General features: G+C 37.4%; 2 protein-coding genes across 2 annotated transcripts; both read left to right on the forward strand.

Annotated features, from left to right (window-relative positions):
- The first annotated feature begins 204 nt into the window (after positions 1-204).
- On the forward strand, positions 205-4,185 carry dhdh.1 (dihydrodiol dehydrogenase, tandem duplicate 1). The gene is made up of 7 exons (XM_067389474.1): positions 205-351; positions 437-548; positions 895-1,058; positions 1,150-1,402; positions 3,342-3,466; positions 3,729-3,879; positions 3,963-4,185. Exons 1-7 carry the CDS (start codon positions 241-243, stop codon positions 4,070-4,072), a joined length of 1,026 nt encoding a protein of 341 aa, XP_067245575.1. The 5' UTR covers positions 205-240; the 3' UTR covers positions 4,073-4,185.
- A 445-nt stretch (positions 4,186-4,630) lies between these two features.
- On the forward strand, positions 4,631-15,700 carry dhdh.2 (dihydrodiol dehydrogenase, tandem duplicate 2). The gene is made up of 7 exons (XM_067390669.1): positions 4,631-4,857; positions 6,933-7,044; positions 10,543-10,706; positions 10,786-11,038; positions 11,187-11,311; positions 14,465-14,615; positions 14,761-15,700. The coding sequence occupies exons 1-7, from the start codon at positions 4,768-4,770 to the stop codon at positions 14,868-14,870; spliced, it is 1,005 nt and encodes a 334-aa protein (XP_067246770.1). The 5' UTR covers positions 4,631-4,767; the 3' UTR covers positions 14,871-15,700.
- Positions 15,701-15,757: the final 57 nt, after the last annotated feature.

Consider the following 15,757-nt stretch of genomic DNA (forward strand, 5'->3'; position numbering starts at 1 on the left):
ACAAATGAGTCGACACATTTAATGAGGATCTGATTTGTGTTGAGTCACTATAAGCTCATCATATTCAGCTGTGAACACACTGATGTGCCGCCCCACGTTTAATCATTAACAGATACAGCAGAACTAAATGTAGGAGTGGCAGAGAAAGCCATTTCCAATCACAAAGTTACAATTTGTCAGATCACATGACGTCTGCATGCTCACCTGCACTCTGGACCGCAGATAAATGCAGAACTGTTCATGCAGGACGTCAGAAGGAACATGGCAACTCGCTGGGGAATCTGTGGAGCTGGAAACATCAGTCACGATTTCTGTGTGGCTCTGAAGACACTTTCTAATGCGGATCACCAGGTACCGTCCAGCCCGAACTAAACATCTGGTTTTAAATGTGATAGTCTATAATCATTAACTTTCTCTCTCTGTGTGTGTTTTGTAGATAGTTGCAGTTGCAGCAAGAAATCTAGAACGTGCGAAGACATTTGCAAAGACTCATGAGATTCCAAATGCATACGGCAGTTACAATGAGCTGGTAAAGGATCGAAATATCGGTGAGTAAATGGATTACTATCATAAATCATAGAAAAATCCCCAGAGTTAAATCAAGTCTGCTCAAAGTCCCTCTCTAAATAGTGTTAAAGCAACACTGAAGCAGAGTTAATGAGATAATTAAGCAATTGATTAAGAAAAGATTGCGCATTAGTGATGAACACCTGCTGCTAACAAGCAGAATCACTGAAGAAAAGAGAAACACAAAAAATACGACTGACTTTAACTCTGCTTCAGTGTTATTTTAACACCATTTAGACAGGGATCATATGTACTCTAAGCAGAGTTGATTAACTCTGGGGATTGTTCTGTGTATGCATACTTAAAATCTCTCTGTCATCATGTCAGATGTCGTGTACATCGGTATTCTCCACACACATCATCTTCAGGTGGGTCTGCTGTTCCTGAACGCAGGGAAGAACGTGTTGTGCGAGAAACCCTTCGCCATGAACCTCCGAGAGGTCAAGCAGCTCGTCTCGGCCGCCAAGGAGAACAACGTCTTCCTCATGGAGGTAAACGCAGCATCTTCATGAAAGACATTTTTAACTGTCCTAAAAAATAGTCACGACAGCTGAAATGAAGCACGGCATCTCTCTCTCTCAGGCCGTCTGGTCCAGGTGTTTTCCGGTGTACGCTGAGGTTGGCAGGCTGCTCTCAGAAAACACCATCGGGGAGGTGAAGATGGTGAAGGTGTATTTCGGCTTACCTCTGATGGACCGGACGCGCACCACAGACAGGGAGCAGGGCGGAGGAGCTCTACTGGACATCGGCATTTACACTCTGCAGTTCGCACTGATGGTGTTCAAGGGGGAGAGACCAGAGTCCATCCACGCCACAGCCGTCCTGCTGCCGTCGGGTACAGAGATGAGATCGCATCTTTAGATTCTGAAGACGTATAAAAACACATGCAGGATTGTGTTGCTTTTGCAGCAATTGTCTGAACAGGGAGACAAATCAAATACTGAATATACTATCAAAATCAGAATCAGAAAGAGCTTTAATGTCAAGTGTGTTTGCCACAATGTTATTTTATTATCATTAGGACATGTTTTTATTAGTTTTAGTTTGCTTTCGAATGGAAACTCACACTGATACATTGGTGTCTTCGAACGCAGTGTCTCGTTCCCCTTCTCAGGGAACCATGGTTACATGCGTAACCTGAGACGTTTTTTTTTTTTTTATATATATATAGTTTTAGTTTTTAATATTGAGATTATTTATATTTTAGTATGGTACTATTGAAAACTTTCATTTTAATTTCAGTTAAAATTTTAGTAATTTTATTAGGGTTTTATTAATGTTCATAACATTTTAGTTTATATCTTAATATGATACTTGATTTTTTTTTTTTTTTTTTTACAATTTCTGATTTCACTTTAATTTAAGTTAAAGTTTAAGTATTCTGTTGTATGTTTTGGTAATTTGTATTGTATTTTATTTTTTAATATTTCTATGTAGGTTTAGTTTATTTATATCTTAGCATTATTGAAATACTATTAGTTTTTGTTAATATTTAAATTTTTACTTTATTTTTACTTTTTCTGATTTCACTTTAATTTAAGTTAAAGTTTAAGTATTCTGTTGTATGTTTTGGTAATTTGTATTGTATTTTATTTTTTAATATTTCTATATAGGTTTAGTTTATTTATATCTTAGTATTATTGAAATACTATTATTTTTTGTTAATATTTTGAATTTTACTTTATTTTTTACTTTTTCAGTTTTCTCTTTAATTTCAGTTAAAGTTTTAGTAATTTTGTTGTACGAAGGTGTATAGGCACATATTGTATCCATTGGCGTTCTAATTATTATTCTTTCATTTTCGCTCTGGAAGTCTATGGTGGCCATAGAACCGCATGGTAAAAAGTTGTGAAATTTGGCAAACTGATACAGGTCAGTCTGAACTGTCACTATAGCAAATTTGAAGTCTCTAACTCAATCCTTTTAGCGCCACCACCTGTCCAAAATTTCACTCGTTCAATCAAAATTATTTTTCCTCCAATTCCTTGGTTCAGTATGATTCGATTGCCCCCCATGACGTCATTTTCCTTCATGAAACTTTTCCTGCCAAGTTTTCCCACCAAAAAACCTACTTTTCCGAACTCCTCCTAGACGGTTGCTTCTTGAAAATCAAATCAGATCATCTTCAGACTATGCTGGCATAGTTATCAAAATCTTTTTGATAAACCTAACCATTTTCGAATAACACGCAAACAAATTTGATGGCATGAAGGAAATATTAAATTGCCACTACCTACAGAAAAGTGTATGAAATAAAATGTAATATTTTTCTGATAATTTTACTTCTTGCTTGCTTCTTTAGAATTGGACCCTTAATATTTTAATATTATTATTATTTTAATATGACTATATAATTTTAGTTTTTAGTTTGAGTTTTATATCTTAGTATGATACTTTTATAGTTTTTGTTAATATTTTGATTTTGATTTTATTTTTAGATTTTCTGTTTTCACTTTAATTTCAGGTACATTTTTAAAAATTGTATCGTGTTTTAGTCATTTTTATTAGTTTTAGTTTTTTAATGTTTATATAATTTTAGTTTATAGTTTTTGTTTATATTTAGAATTTAATTTAATTTTTACAATATCTGTTTTCACTTTAATTTCAGTTAAAGTTTTAGTATTTTTGTTGTGTATTTTGGTCATTTTTATCAGTCATTTTATAGTCAATATTCTTGTGCTTTGAAGGCTTTTATCTGCGATGGTTCTTTGTTTGTAGAGGGCATTTTTTCCAGATGAACTGAACATGATCTTTGGTTCATTTGTGCATCTCAGGAGCCGATCAGTCGACGGTGGTGGTCCTGAAGTTCTCCGGGAACAGGATGGCAATATGCACTTGCACTCTCTCTTGTCTGCTTCCAAACGACGCCACCATCTGTGGAACCGAAGGAACCATCAGAGTGAGTGACTGAATGAGAACAGACACACACAGGGTTTCTGTTTTTTTCAGGCTTACCGTGGTCCTTCTTTTCACATCATTTCAAAGCAACAAATACTGCATTCAAAATGATATCAGTTCATGCATTCCTAGGAATCAAACCCATGACCTTGATGCTGCTTGTGCCTGTTTGAGCTACAGCTGTAATTACAAACCGATGTGGTTTTATGCAGAATAATGCACTATAGTATGCATACTGATCTGTCATCTGCTCTGTGCACTAGGTGGCGCGTCCCATGCACTGCCCAACCACTCTGGAGGTGAACGGGAAAAAGACAGAGTTTCCTCTTCCTGAGCCCGCATTGCCTCTGAACTTCGAGAACAGTACTGGACTGAGGTACGAAGCAGAAGAAGTGAGACGGTGCCTCCAGAAAGGTAAAACACAAATATATCCCATGAGCTCTGGGTGTCATGCTGTTATCAGTATCCGTCCTGAGCGACTCTCATCTGTCGTACAGGACTGAAGGAGAGCATTAAGATGTCACTGACAGACTCCGAGCTTCTATTTGAGATCATGGATGAGGCCAGGAGGCAGATAGGCGTGGTCTATGAGCAGGACAGCCAATGACTGCCCTCCATTTCTGCCTGATTGGATGGTGCTACTCAGGAAAAGAGCATGTTTGAACATTTGTGTAATAAAAGTCATGTGTGTCATCGTGCACAAAAAATATGACCCTAACAGTGGAATGTGTTGAATCTTTTCTTACAAAATTATAAGGTGGATATTAGTTTTTTTTATAGTTATAATATATGTACAGTTATCTGTCTTTTGGTTCCCTTTAGAACCAGTCGATATTTTAAATAACTTAAAATAATTGCAATAATTTATCATTTATTTATTTGTTTTTTATTAACATTTATGGCTGCATTTAGAGTACAAGATAAAATTTTTCTTAAAAAAAAACAAAAAAAAACATGTATAATTATTTGTTTTTCCAGCATGGACAACAGTGTGTCATAATAACTGTATATTGTGCACTGGTTCACATTAAACTAAAAGATGCATAAGCAAAAGATCGCCCCCTAGCGGTGAACTATTGAAATGGAGAAACGTTTCGAAACAGCTATGACGTAACAAAGCCTGGGTTTCAGAAATCACGTGACTTTGGTAGTTTTGAAACGCGCTCTGAATTACTGAAACAAATGATTAGCTGATCTTTCGAAGCTTCACGAAGCGTTCCGAAAGCGCCTATCAGCTGTCACTATCTCACAGTAACACACACACACACACACACACACACAGTGAGAGAGAGAGACGGCATCATGGCGATCAGGTGGGGAATCTGCAGCGCTGGAAAAATCAGTAATGACTTCACAGTGGCACTGAAGACTCTCCCGCCAGAACAGCACCAGGTACAGAGAGAGACACACCTGAGAGACTCCTGAAGAACTTCTGCTTAGTTTCAGACTACACGATAAACACGCGCACTGTCACTGTATGAAGGCGTTAATCGAGCTAATACTGACAGCTGACATCGAGTCTCATCTATAAGACACTTTAATGATGCATTCCACAAACTTTTATAGGATTCTCTGAGTGTAAACAAACCAAATCTGAATCCGGAAACTTTACTGTGCAGCGGAGAAACAGCGACACCGACAACTGATACACTGTTGCATATAATAAATAGCGTTTAATTATGCATGAGAATATATACACTGTTGCGTATAATATATAGCGCTTAATTATGCACGAGAATATATACATTGTTGCGTATAATATATAGCGCTTAATTATGCATGAGAATATATACATTGTTGCATATAATATATAGCGCTTAATTATGCACGAGAATATATACATTGTTGCATATAATATATAGCGCTTAATTATGCATGAGAATATATACATTGTTGCATATAATATATAGCGCTTAATTATGCACGAGAATATATACATTGTTGCGTATAATATATAGCGCTTAATTATGCACGAGAATATATACATTGTTGCATATAATATATAGCGCTTAATTATGCATGAGAATATATACATTGTTGCATATAATATATAGCGCTTAATTATGCACGAGAATATATACATTGTTGCATATAATATATAGCGCTTAATTATGCACGAGAATATATACATTGTTGCATATAATATATAGCGCTTAATTATGCACGAGAATATATACATTGTTGCGTATAATATATAGCGCTTAATTATGCATGAGAATATATACATTGTTGCATATAATATATAGCGCTTAATTATGCACGAGAATATATACATTGTTGCGTATAATATATAGCGCCTAATTATGCACAAGAATATATACATTGTTGCGTATAATATATAGCGTTTAATTATGCACAAGAATATATACATTGTTGCATATAATATATAGCGTTTAATTATGCACGAGAATATATACATTGTTGCGTATAATATATAGCGTTTAATTATGCACAAGAATATATACATTGTTGCATATAATATATAGCGTTTAATTATGCACAAGAATATATACATTGTTGCGTATAATATATAGCGCCTAATTATGCACAAGAATATATACATTGTTGCGTATAATATATAGCGTTTAATTATGCACAAGAATATATACATTGTTGCGTATAATATATAGCGTTTAATTATGCACAAGAATATATACATTGTTGCGTATAATATATAGCGTTTAATTATGCACAAGAATATATACATTGTTGCATATAATATATAGCGTTTAATTATGCACAAGAATATATACATTGTTGCGTATAATATATAGCGCCTAATTATGCACAAGAATATATACATTGTTGCGTATAATATATAGCGCCTAATTATGCACAAGAATATATACATTGTTGCGTATAATATATAGCGCCTAATTATGCACAAGAATATATACATTGTTGCGTATAATATATAGCGTTTAATTATGCACAAGAATATATACATTGTTGCATATAATATATAGCGTTTAATTGACATTTGACTCGACATTTGATATTCAACAGTATTCTTGACATTTATTCAACAGTACTTTGATCTGCCTGCATTGACACTATTATTTAAGAGCTGCTGTGCAGCCAAAATTATATACCAGTTATCACTGTAAAGCTGCTTTGACACAATCTGCATTGTAAAAAGCGCTATATAAATAAAGGTGACTTGACTTGACTTAATTATGAACAACAAGAACAGATACATTGTTGCATATAATATATATCATTTAATTATGCACAAGAATAGATACATTGTTGAATATAATATAAAGCGTTTAATTATGCACAACAAGAATACATAATTTTTTACATGTAATATATCGTGTTTGATTATGTACAACAAGAAAAACTATATATTTACTAATATATAAAAATTGTAAAGTAAAATCTAAACAAATTTACATAAAGCATGAAATCTGGTATTATTATTATAATTTTAAGAATGATAAATGTTGTTTTATTGCGGAATACAGGTGGTGGCTGTGGCTGCACGTGACCTTAAGCGTTCGCAGGAGTTTGCGCAGAAGCACAGCATCCCACACGCATACGGCAGCTATGAAGAGCTGGCCAAAGATCCAGAGATCGGTGAGACAAAATACTGATCTCAGAACAGCGTCTGTGCAAAACTGCCATCATGATGTGTCCATTAAACTGCCTCCGTCTGTTCTCCTGTCACATAGATAAAATCATCTAATTTTACTGAAATACTTGAGGGATTGTGGGAAATGTAGTCCAGAGTGAAGTGACTGCATGTGTGCAATGTCTTAATGGTGAAATGGAGATCTCTGGTGGGGAGTGAAAGGAAGCAGCAATGGGCGGATATGTGACAGGTTGTAGCAGTAGTATGGTATTAGCAGTATGGTAGTAATAGTATGGTAGTAGTATTGTAGTAGCAGTATGGTAGTAGCATTATAGTAGTAGCACTATGGTAGTAGTAGTAGTAGTATGGTAGTAATGGTATGATAGTAGCAATATGGTTGTAGTAGTAGTAGTAGTAGTAGTAGTAGTAGTATGGTATTAGCAGTATAGAAATAATAGTATAGTAGTACTAGTAGAATTGCAGTAGCACTATGGCGGTAGTAGTAGTGGTATGGAGGAGGTGGTGGTAGTAGTATTAGTGGTAGTAAGGTATTAGCAGTATGGTAGTAGTAATAGTTGTAGTAGTATTGTAGTAGCACTATGGTAGTAGCACTATGGTTGTAGCAGTATAGTAGTAGTTGTATGGTAGTAATAGTATTGTAGTAGCACTATAGTAGTAGTAGTAGTGGTGGTGGTGGTAGTAGTATTAGTGGTAGTAAGGTATTAGCAGTATGATAGTAGTAATAGTTGTAGTAGTATTGTAGTAGCACTATGGTAGCACTATGGTTGTAGCAGTATAGTAGTAGTTGTATGGTAGTAATAGTATTGTAGTAGCACTATAGTAGTAGTAGTAGTGGTGGTGGTGGTGGTAGTAGTATTAGTGGTAGTAAGGTATTAGCAGTATGATAGTAGTAATAGTTGTAGTAGTATTGTAGTAGCACTATGGTAGTAGCACTATGGTTGTAGCAGTATAGTAGTAGTTGTATGGTAGTAATAGTATTGTAGTAGCACTATAGTAGTAGTAGTAGTAGTGGTGGTGGTAGTAGTATTAGTGGTAGTAAGGTATTAGCAGTATGGTAGTAGTAATAGTTGTAGTAGTATTGTATTAGCACTATGGTAGTAGCACTATGGTTGTAGCAGTATAGTAGTAGTTGTATGGTAGTAATAGTATTGTAGTAGCACTATAGTAGTAGTAGTAGTAGTGGTGGTGGTGGTAGTAGTATTAGTGGTAGTAAGGTATTAGCAGTATGATAGTAGTAATAGTTGTAGTAGCACTATGGTAGTAGCACTATGGTTGTAGCAGTATAGTAGTAGTTGTATGGTAGTAATAGTATTGTAGTAGCACTATAGTAGTAGTAGTAGTGGTGGTGGTGGTAGTAGTATTAGTGGTAGTAAGGTATTAGCAGTATGATAGTAGTAATAGTTGTAGTAGTATTGTAGTAGCACTATGGTAGCACTATGGTTGTAGCAGTATAGTAGTAGTTGTATGGTAGTAATAGTATTGTAGTAGCACTATAGTAGTAGTAGTAGTGGTGGTGGTGGTGGTAGTAGTATTAGTGGTAGTAAGGTATTAGCAGTATGGTAGTAGTAATAGTTGTAGTAGTATTGTATTAGCACTATGGTAGTAGCACTATGGTTGTAGCAGTATAGTAGTAGTTGTATGGTAGTAATAATATTGTAGTAGCACTATAGTAGTAGTAGTAGTAGTAGTAGTAGTAGTATGGTAGTAGCACTATGGTGGTGGTGGTGGTGGTGGTGGTGGTAGTAGTAGTAGTAGTAGTAAGGTATTAGCAGTATGGTAGTAGTAGTAGTAGTAGTAGTAGAAATAAGGTATTAGCAGTATGGTAGTAGTAGTAGTAGTAGTAGTAATAAGGTATTAGCAGTATGGTAGTAGTAGTAGTAGTAGTAGTATGGTAGTAATGGTATGGTAGTAGCAATGTGGTGGTGGTGGTTGTTGTTGTTGTTCTTGTTGTAGTAGTAGTAGTAGTAGTAGTATGGTATTAGCAGTATAGTAGTAATAGTATAGTAGTACTGGTAGTTGAAGTAGTAGTATGGTGGTGGTGGTGGTAGTAGTATTATTAGCACTATGGTAGTAGTTGTATGGTTGTAGCACTATGGTTGTAGCAGTATAGTAGTAGTTGTATGGTAGTAATAGTATTGTAGTAGCACTATAGTAGTAGTAGTATGGTAGTAGCAGTGGTGGTAGTAGTAGCAGCAGCAGCAGTAGTAGTAAGGTATTACCAGTATGGTAGTAATAGTTGAAGTAGTATTGTGGTAGCACTATGGTAGTAGTAGTAGTTCTATTAGTAGTATGGTAGTAATGGTATAGTAGTATTGTTGTAGTAGTTGTATGGTAGTAGTAGTAGTAGCAGCAGCAGCAGCACTATAGTAGTAGTAGTAGCAGCAGCAGCAGCACTATAGTAGTAGTAGTAGTAGTAGCCACAGCAGCACTATAGTAGTAGTAGTAGTAGTATGGTAGTAGTACAGTGGTGGCAGTAGTAGTAGTAAGGTATTACCAGTATGGTAGTAATAGTTGAAGTAGTATTGTGGTAGCACTATGGTAGTAGTTGTATGGTATTAATAGTAGCAGCAGCAGCAGCACTATAGTAGTAGTAGTAGTAGTAGTATGGTAGTAATGGTATAGTAGTATTGTTGTAGTAGTTGTATGGTAGTAGTAGTAGCAGCAGCAGCAGCAGCACTATAGTAGTAGTAGTAGTAGTATGGTAGTAGTACAGTGGTGGTAGTAGTAGTAGTAATAATAGTTGTAGTAGTATTGTAGCACTATGATAGTAGTTGTATGGTAGTAATAGTATAGTATTAGTAGTAGTAGTAGTAGTATTGTAGTAGCAGTAGCAGTAATAGTAGAGTAGTCGTTATAGTAGTAGTATTGTAGTAGAAGTATGGTAATAGTAGAGTAGTCGTTATAGTAGTAGTATTGTAGTAGAAGTATGGTAATAGTATTGCAGTAGTATTGTAGTAGGACTATGGTTGTCGCAGTATAGTAGTAGTAGTTGTATGGTAGTAATAGTATTGTAGTAACACTATAGTTGTAGTAGTAGTGTGGTAGTAGCATTATGGTGGTAGTAGTAGTAATAGTGGTAGTAGGATTGTAGTAGCACTATGGTAGTAGTTGTATGGTAGTATTAGTAGTAGTAGTATGGTAGTAATGGTATAGTAATATTGTTGTAGTAGAAGTATGGTTGTAATAGTATTGCAGTAGTATTGTAGTAGCACTATGGTAGTAGTAGTATGATAGTAATCGTATGTTAGTAGCACTATAGCAGTAGTAGCATGGTAAACCAGGTTGATCATACTACAAAAACATTACCTGCAGAAAATGTTGATGATGATTCAATAATGACTCAAATAAAGAGGACGGTGAAGACACTGACAGATGTCCAGTGCACGTGTGCAAACGTATTCCAGTGGGATTGTTCCAGATGTGTCGTGTCCTGTCGTGTGAGAGTGTCGAGATGATGTGCTGATGACGGTTGTGTGTTTCAGACGTGGTGTATGTGGGCACCATCCACCCTCATCATCTGTCGGTGGGCGCTCTCTTCATGAACGCCAAGAAGAACATCCTGTGTGAGAAACCGCTGGCCATGAACCTGAAGGAAGTTCAGGAAATGATCGCCACTGCAAAGAAGAACAACGTCTTCCTCATGGAGGTGAGGAGATCTTCAAGTGTTCGGGTTTGATCTGCACACTGTGCTGTACTGCAGCATGTCTTCTGGCTCTCCTCTGCAGGCCGTTTGGACCCGTTTCTTTCCGGCATCTGTGGAGATCAGCCGGCTGCTGTCCCAGAAGGAGGTGGGTGAGGTGAAGGTTGTGCATGCGGATTTCGGCGTGCCTCTCACGCATGTGGTGCGCGCCGTGCAGAAGGACCTGGGAGGAGGCGCTCTGCTCGACATCGGCATCTACTGCCTGCAGTTTGTGCTGATGGTGTTTAACGGAGAGAAACCGGAGTGTGTTCAAGCAACTGGATTCTGTCTGGACACTGGTACTGAACTCACTCCGGTCTGGAGGAGCCATGCTAACAAACAAGATATTATTTTATATGCATATATATATATTTTGTATAGCACCCTTTCATACATAAAATGCATCTCGATGCTGGATGCACGTTTGTTTGATTGTAATATCCGCAGGTGTAGATGAAGCGATGATCATCACGCTGAAGTTATCTGGACACAGAATGGCCGTCTGCACCTGCACAATCGCCGCTGAACTTCCAAACGAAGCGATAATCGTCGGTACCAAAGGCACCATCAAGGTCTGTTGGAAACGAGCCAATGTCAGAATGCTGGTGTTTATTAAACCAGGCTAAAGGCTTCCATTCCAGCTAATGTAGAACTGCTCTCAACTTAAATAATCTAAATATTTGATAATATATTACTGTAACTGCCGTCACATTCTGGCATAAACAGCTTTTAAAGTGAATTTATTGTTAGAAATAAATCACATGCACCCAAACATCTCATGATCGTGATTCAGATTATTTACATTTACATTCATTCATTTGGCAGATGCTTTTTTTCACAGTGCCTTTGATTAAATCTGATGCAGGCCTGCAGAGCACATCACTTCTTTAGAACCCGAATTCCAGAAATGTTGGGACGTTTTTTTAAAATTTTAATAAAATAAAAACTAAAAGACTTTCAAATCACATGAGCCAATATTGTATTCACAATATAACATAGATAACATATCAAATGTTTACATGGAGAAATTTTGCACTTTTATCCACTAAATGAGCATTTCAAATTTGATGCCTGCTACAGGTCTTAAAATAGTAATCACTGGGGCAACAAATGGCTGAAAAAGCAACTAATTAAGTTAATTGATATCAGGTCTGTCACATGATTAGCTATAAAAGGGATGTCTTAGAGAGGCAGAGTCTCTCAGAAGTAAAGATGGGCAGAGCTGTGAAAGAGTGTGTAAAAAGATTGTGGAATACTTTAAAAACAATGTTCGTCAAATTGCAAAGGCTTTGCAAATCTCATCATCTTCAGTGCATAACATCATCAAAAGACTCAGAGAAACTGGAGAAATCTCTGTGCGTAAGGGACAAGGCCGAAGACCTTTATTGGATGCCCCTCAGATGACACTGCATCATTCATCGGCATGATTGTGTCAATGACATTACTAAATGGGCTCAGGAATACTTCCAGAAACCACTGTCGGTAAACACAATCCGCCTTGCCATCTGCAGATGCCAACTAAACCACTGTCGGTAAACACAATCCGCCGTGCCATCTGCAGATGCCAACTAAACCACTGTCGGAAAACACAATCTGCCGTGCCATCTGCAGATGCCAAACAAACCACTGACGGTAAACACAATCCGCCGTGCCATCTGCAGATGCCAACTAAACCACTGTCGGTAAACACAATCCGCCGTGCCATCTGCAGATGCCAACTAAACCACTGTCGGAAAACACAATCCGCCGTGCCATCTGCAGATGCCAACTAAACCACTGTCGGTAAACACAATCTGCCGTGCCATCTGCAGATGCCAACTAAACCACTGTCGGTAAACACAATCCGCCTTGCCATCTGCAGATGCCAACTAAACCACTGTCGGTAAACACAATCTGCCGTGCCATCTGCAGATGCCAAACAAACCACTGACGGTAAACACAATCCGCCGTGCCATCTGCAGATGCCAACTAAACCACTGTCGGTAAACACAATCCGCCGTGCCATCTGCAGATGCCAACTAAACCACTGTCGGTAAACACAATCCGCCTTGCCATCTGCAGATGCCAACTAAACCACTGTCGGTAAACACAATCCGCCGTGCCATCTGCAGATGCCAACTAAACCACTGTCGGTAAACACAATCCGCCTTGCCATCTGCAGATGCCAACTAAACCACTGTCGGTAAACACAATCCGCTGTGCCATCTGCAGATGCCAACTAAACCACTGTCGGTAAACACAATCTGCCGTGCCATCTGCAGATGCCAACTAAACCAATGTCGGTAAACACAATCCGCCTTGCCATCTGCAGATGCCAACTAAACCACTGTCGGTAAACACAATCCGCCGTGCCATCTACAGATGCCAACTAAACCACTGTCGGTAAACACAATCCGCCGTGCCATCTGCAGATGCCAACTAAACCACTGTCGGTAAACACAATCCGCCGTGCCATCTGCAGATGCCAACTAAAGCTCTGTCATGCAAAAAGGAAGCCATATGTGAACATGGTCCAGAAGCGGGGTCGTTTCCTGTGGGCCAAGGCTCATTTAAAATGGACTGTTTCAAAGTGGAAAATTGTTCTATGGTCAGATGAGTCCAAATTTGACATTCTTGTTTGAAATCATGGACGCCGTGTCCTCCGGGATAAAGAGGAGGGAGACCTTGCAGTGTGTTATCAGCGTTCAGTTCAAAAGCCAGCATCTCTGATGGTATGGAGGTGCATAAGTGCATACGGTATGGGCAGCTTGCATGTTTTGGAAGGCACTGTGAATGCTGAAAGGTATATAAAGGTTTTAGAGCAACATATGCTCCCCTCCAGAGGACGTCTATTTCAGGGAAGGCCTTGTGTATTTCAGCAGGACAATGAAAAACCACATACTGCAGCTTTTACAACAGCATGAATCTGGGTGCTGAATTGGCCTGCCTGCAGTCCAGAACTTTCACTTATAGAGAAAAATACATCGACCATGAACTCTTCAGCAGCTGGAAGAATGGCAAGAATGGGACTAAATTCTAACACCAAAACTCCAGAAACTCATAACCTTGATGCCCAGACGTCTTCAAACTGTTCTGAAAAGAAAAGGAGATGCTACACCATGGTGAACATGCCCCCGTCCCAACTATTTTAAGACCTGTAGCAGGCATCAAAATTTGAAATGAGCTCATTTAGTGCATAAAATTGTAATATTTATCAGTTTAAACATTTATCTATGTTCTATTGTGAATAAAATATTGGCTCATGTGATTTGAAAGTCTTTTAGTTTTCATTTTATTCAAATTTAAAAAACATCCCAATTTTTCCGGAATTCGGGTTGTAATAATTATAATAATATACGTTTTTTATTTGTATAGCACCTTTCAGACATAAAATGCAATGTGCTTCACAGGTCATAAAAACATTTAAAGCATTAAAAAAAAATTAAAAACATATTTGACAAGGACTAAAGAGACTTAAAATACATTTTCATAAGCAAATGTATTCATTTTTTACTTTAATAATATGTAATAGGTTTTAAGGTAACATATTTTAAAATTAATATTTAAATTAACAAGAAAGATATGCGTCCAAATGCTTTGTCTTATTTATTGTTCCCTGGGAATCAAACCCATGACCTTTATGTTGCAAGCGCCATGATTTATCAGTCAAACTACAGGAATATTCAGTTTTTAAGGCACATATTGCACTTTCAGAACTGAATCTTTTGTGATATTTCTGCATTCAGATTCCAGCTCATATGTGGTGCCCGACGTCTCTGATCGTGAACGGTGTGGAGACTCAGTATCCGGTGCCTGAACCCGGCCTTCCTCTCAACTTCATCAACAGCACAGGCATGCGTTACGAGGCAGAAGAGGTCCGACGCTGCCTGCTTAAAGGTAATCATCAGTACTAATGATATCCATGTTATTCAAGCATTAACCACAAGATGGCACTTCTGTGAAACGCTGAATTAATGACCTTCAGCTCACAGAGTCATCTGATCTGCACTCTTGATCATTTATTGCTTGTCATCTGGTGCAGGTTTGAAGGAGAGTTCACGCATGTCTCACGCAGACTCTGCGCTGCTGGCTGAGATCATGGATGAAGCCAGGAGACAAGTGGGCGTGGTCTACAGCCAGGACAGCCAATGAGCTTCCACTATCATCACTGCTCATTAAAATAGGTCAATAAAAGGTGTTTGGTGCTCTTTTTTTATTGGTTCAGCTACAAAATAAAACTAACAGCTTTATACTGTTGACATAATTTGTGTTTTTGGTTGTACTTGTCGGTAACACTTTCTTTTAGTGTCCTTGTTACATATAAATTGTGAATAATTACATGCAACTAACCTAAATCACATCCTAATCCTATAGCAAGTACATTATTACTTAAATGTATAATTACACTTTAACACAGACATAAATGAAGATAAACTACCTCCAGAAATAGACTTTCTGATGAGATAAGATGCAGATCGGTCTTATTTAGCACACTAGTTGTGTTGATTTAGATACTCAAACTATAAAGTGTAAATCATATAAATTCTCCGTCTTATTCAGCGCAGTTCATGGTGATGTTAATACAGTTTTTGTACTTTGACTTGTCACGATGACCCTTTTATTAGTGAACTTAGAGCTCTAGCTCCATTTCACATCTAATAAAGCTTTATTGTTTATGTGGCTGTACAGATGCTTTTACATAAGTGACCTTGTGCAGAAACACAAAGGGAGTATTCAGCACAAGAGCAGGCTGGTAATTGAGCTACTTTATCCAGAGAGCATTTAGACCTCATTTTCCATCTAAACCCTTCAGTATCACTTGTTATTGAAAAGCGAGGAGAAATTGCAATTGTCAGTGATGATTCATGACTAATGATCTGAAAAATTAAATACAATAGCATCAGTACCTTTGAAATTTATACTATGTTTTATAATTTTTATTTATTAAAACCATCAGTAAGTGATTTGATGAATATTAATTGAAACATGCAAAATAGTATTAGTGTATTAGATGCACCAGGGACCGATTATAGCATTTA

This window comes from Chanodichthys erythropterus, chromosome 7, assembly GCF_024489055.1.
Source record: "Chanodichthys erythropterus isolate Z2021 chromosome 7, ASM2448905v1, whole genome shotgun sequence".
NCBI lineage: Eukaryota > Metazoa > Chordata > Actinopteri > Cypriniformes > Xenocyprididae > Chanodichthys > Chanodichthys erythropterus.

Coding starts and splice junctions, on each gene's coding strand:
- dhdh.1 (XM_067389474.1), top strand. CDS start 241: ATGCAGGACGTCAGAAGGAACATGGCAACTCGCTGGGGAATCTGTGGA. Junction 1,403..3,341: donor AGCCGTCCTGCTGCCGTCGG/GTACAGAGATGA, acceptor TGTGCATCTCAG/GAGCCGATCAGTCGACGGTG. Junction 3,467..3,728: donor GAACCGAAGGAACCATCAGA/GTGAGTGACTGA, acceptor TCTGTGCACTAG/GTGGCGCGTCCCATGCACTG.
- dhdh.2 (XM_067390669.1), top strand. CDS start 4,768: ATGGCGATCAGGTGGGGAATCTGCAGCGCTGGAAAAATCAGTAATGAC. Junction 4,858..6,932: donor TCCCGCCAGAACAGCACCAG/GTACAGAGAGAG, acceptor TGCGGAATACAG/GTGGTGGCTGTGGCTGCACG. Junction 11,039..11,186: donor TGGATTCTGTCTGGACACTG/GTACTGAACTCA, acceptor TAATATCCGCAG/GTGTAGATGAAGCGATGATC.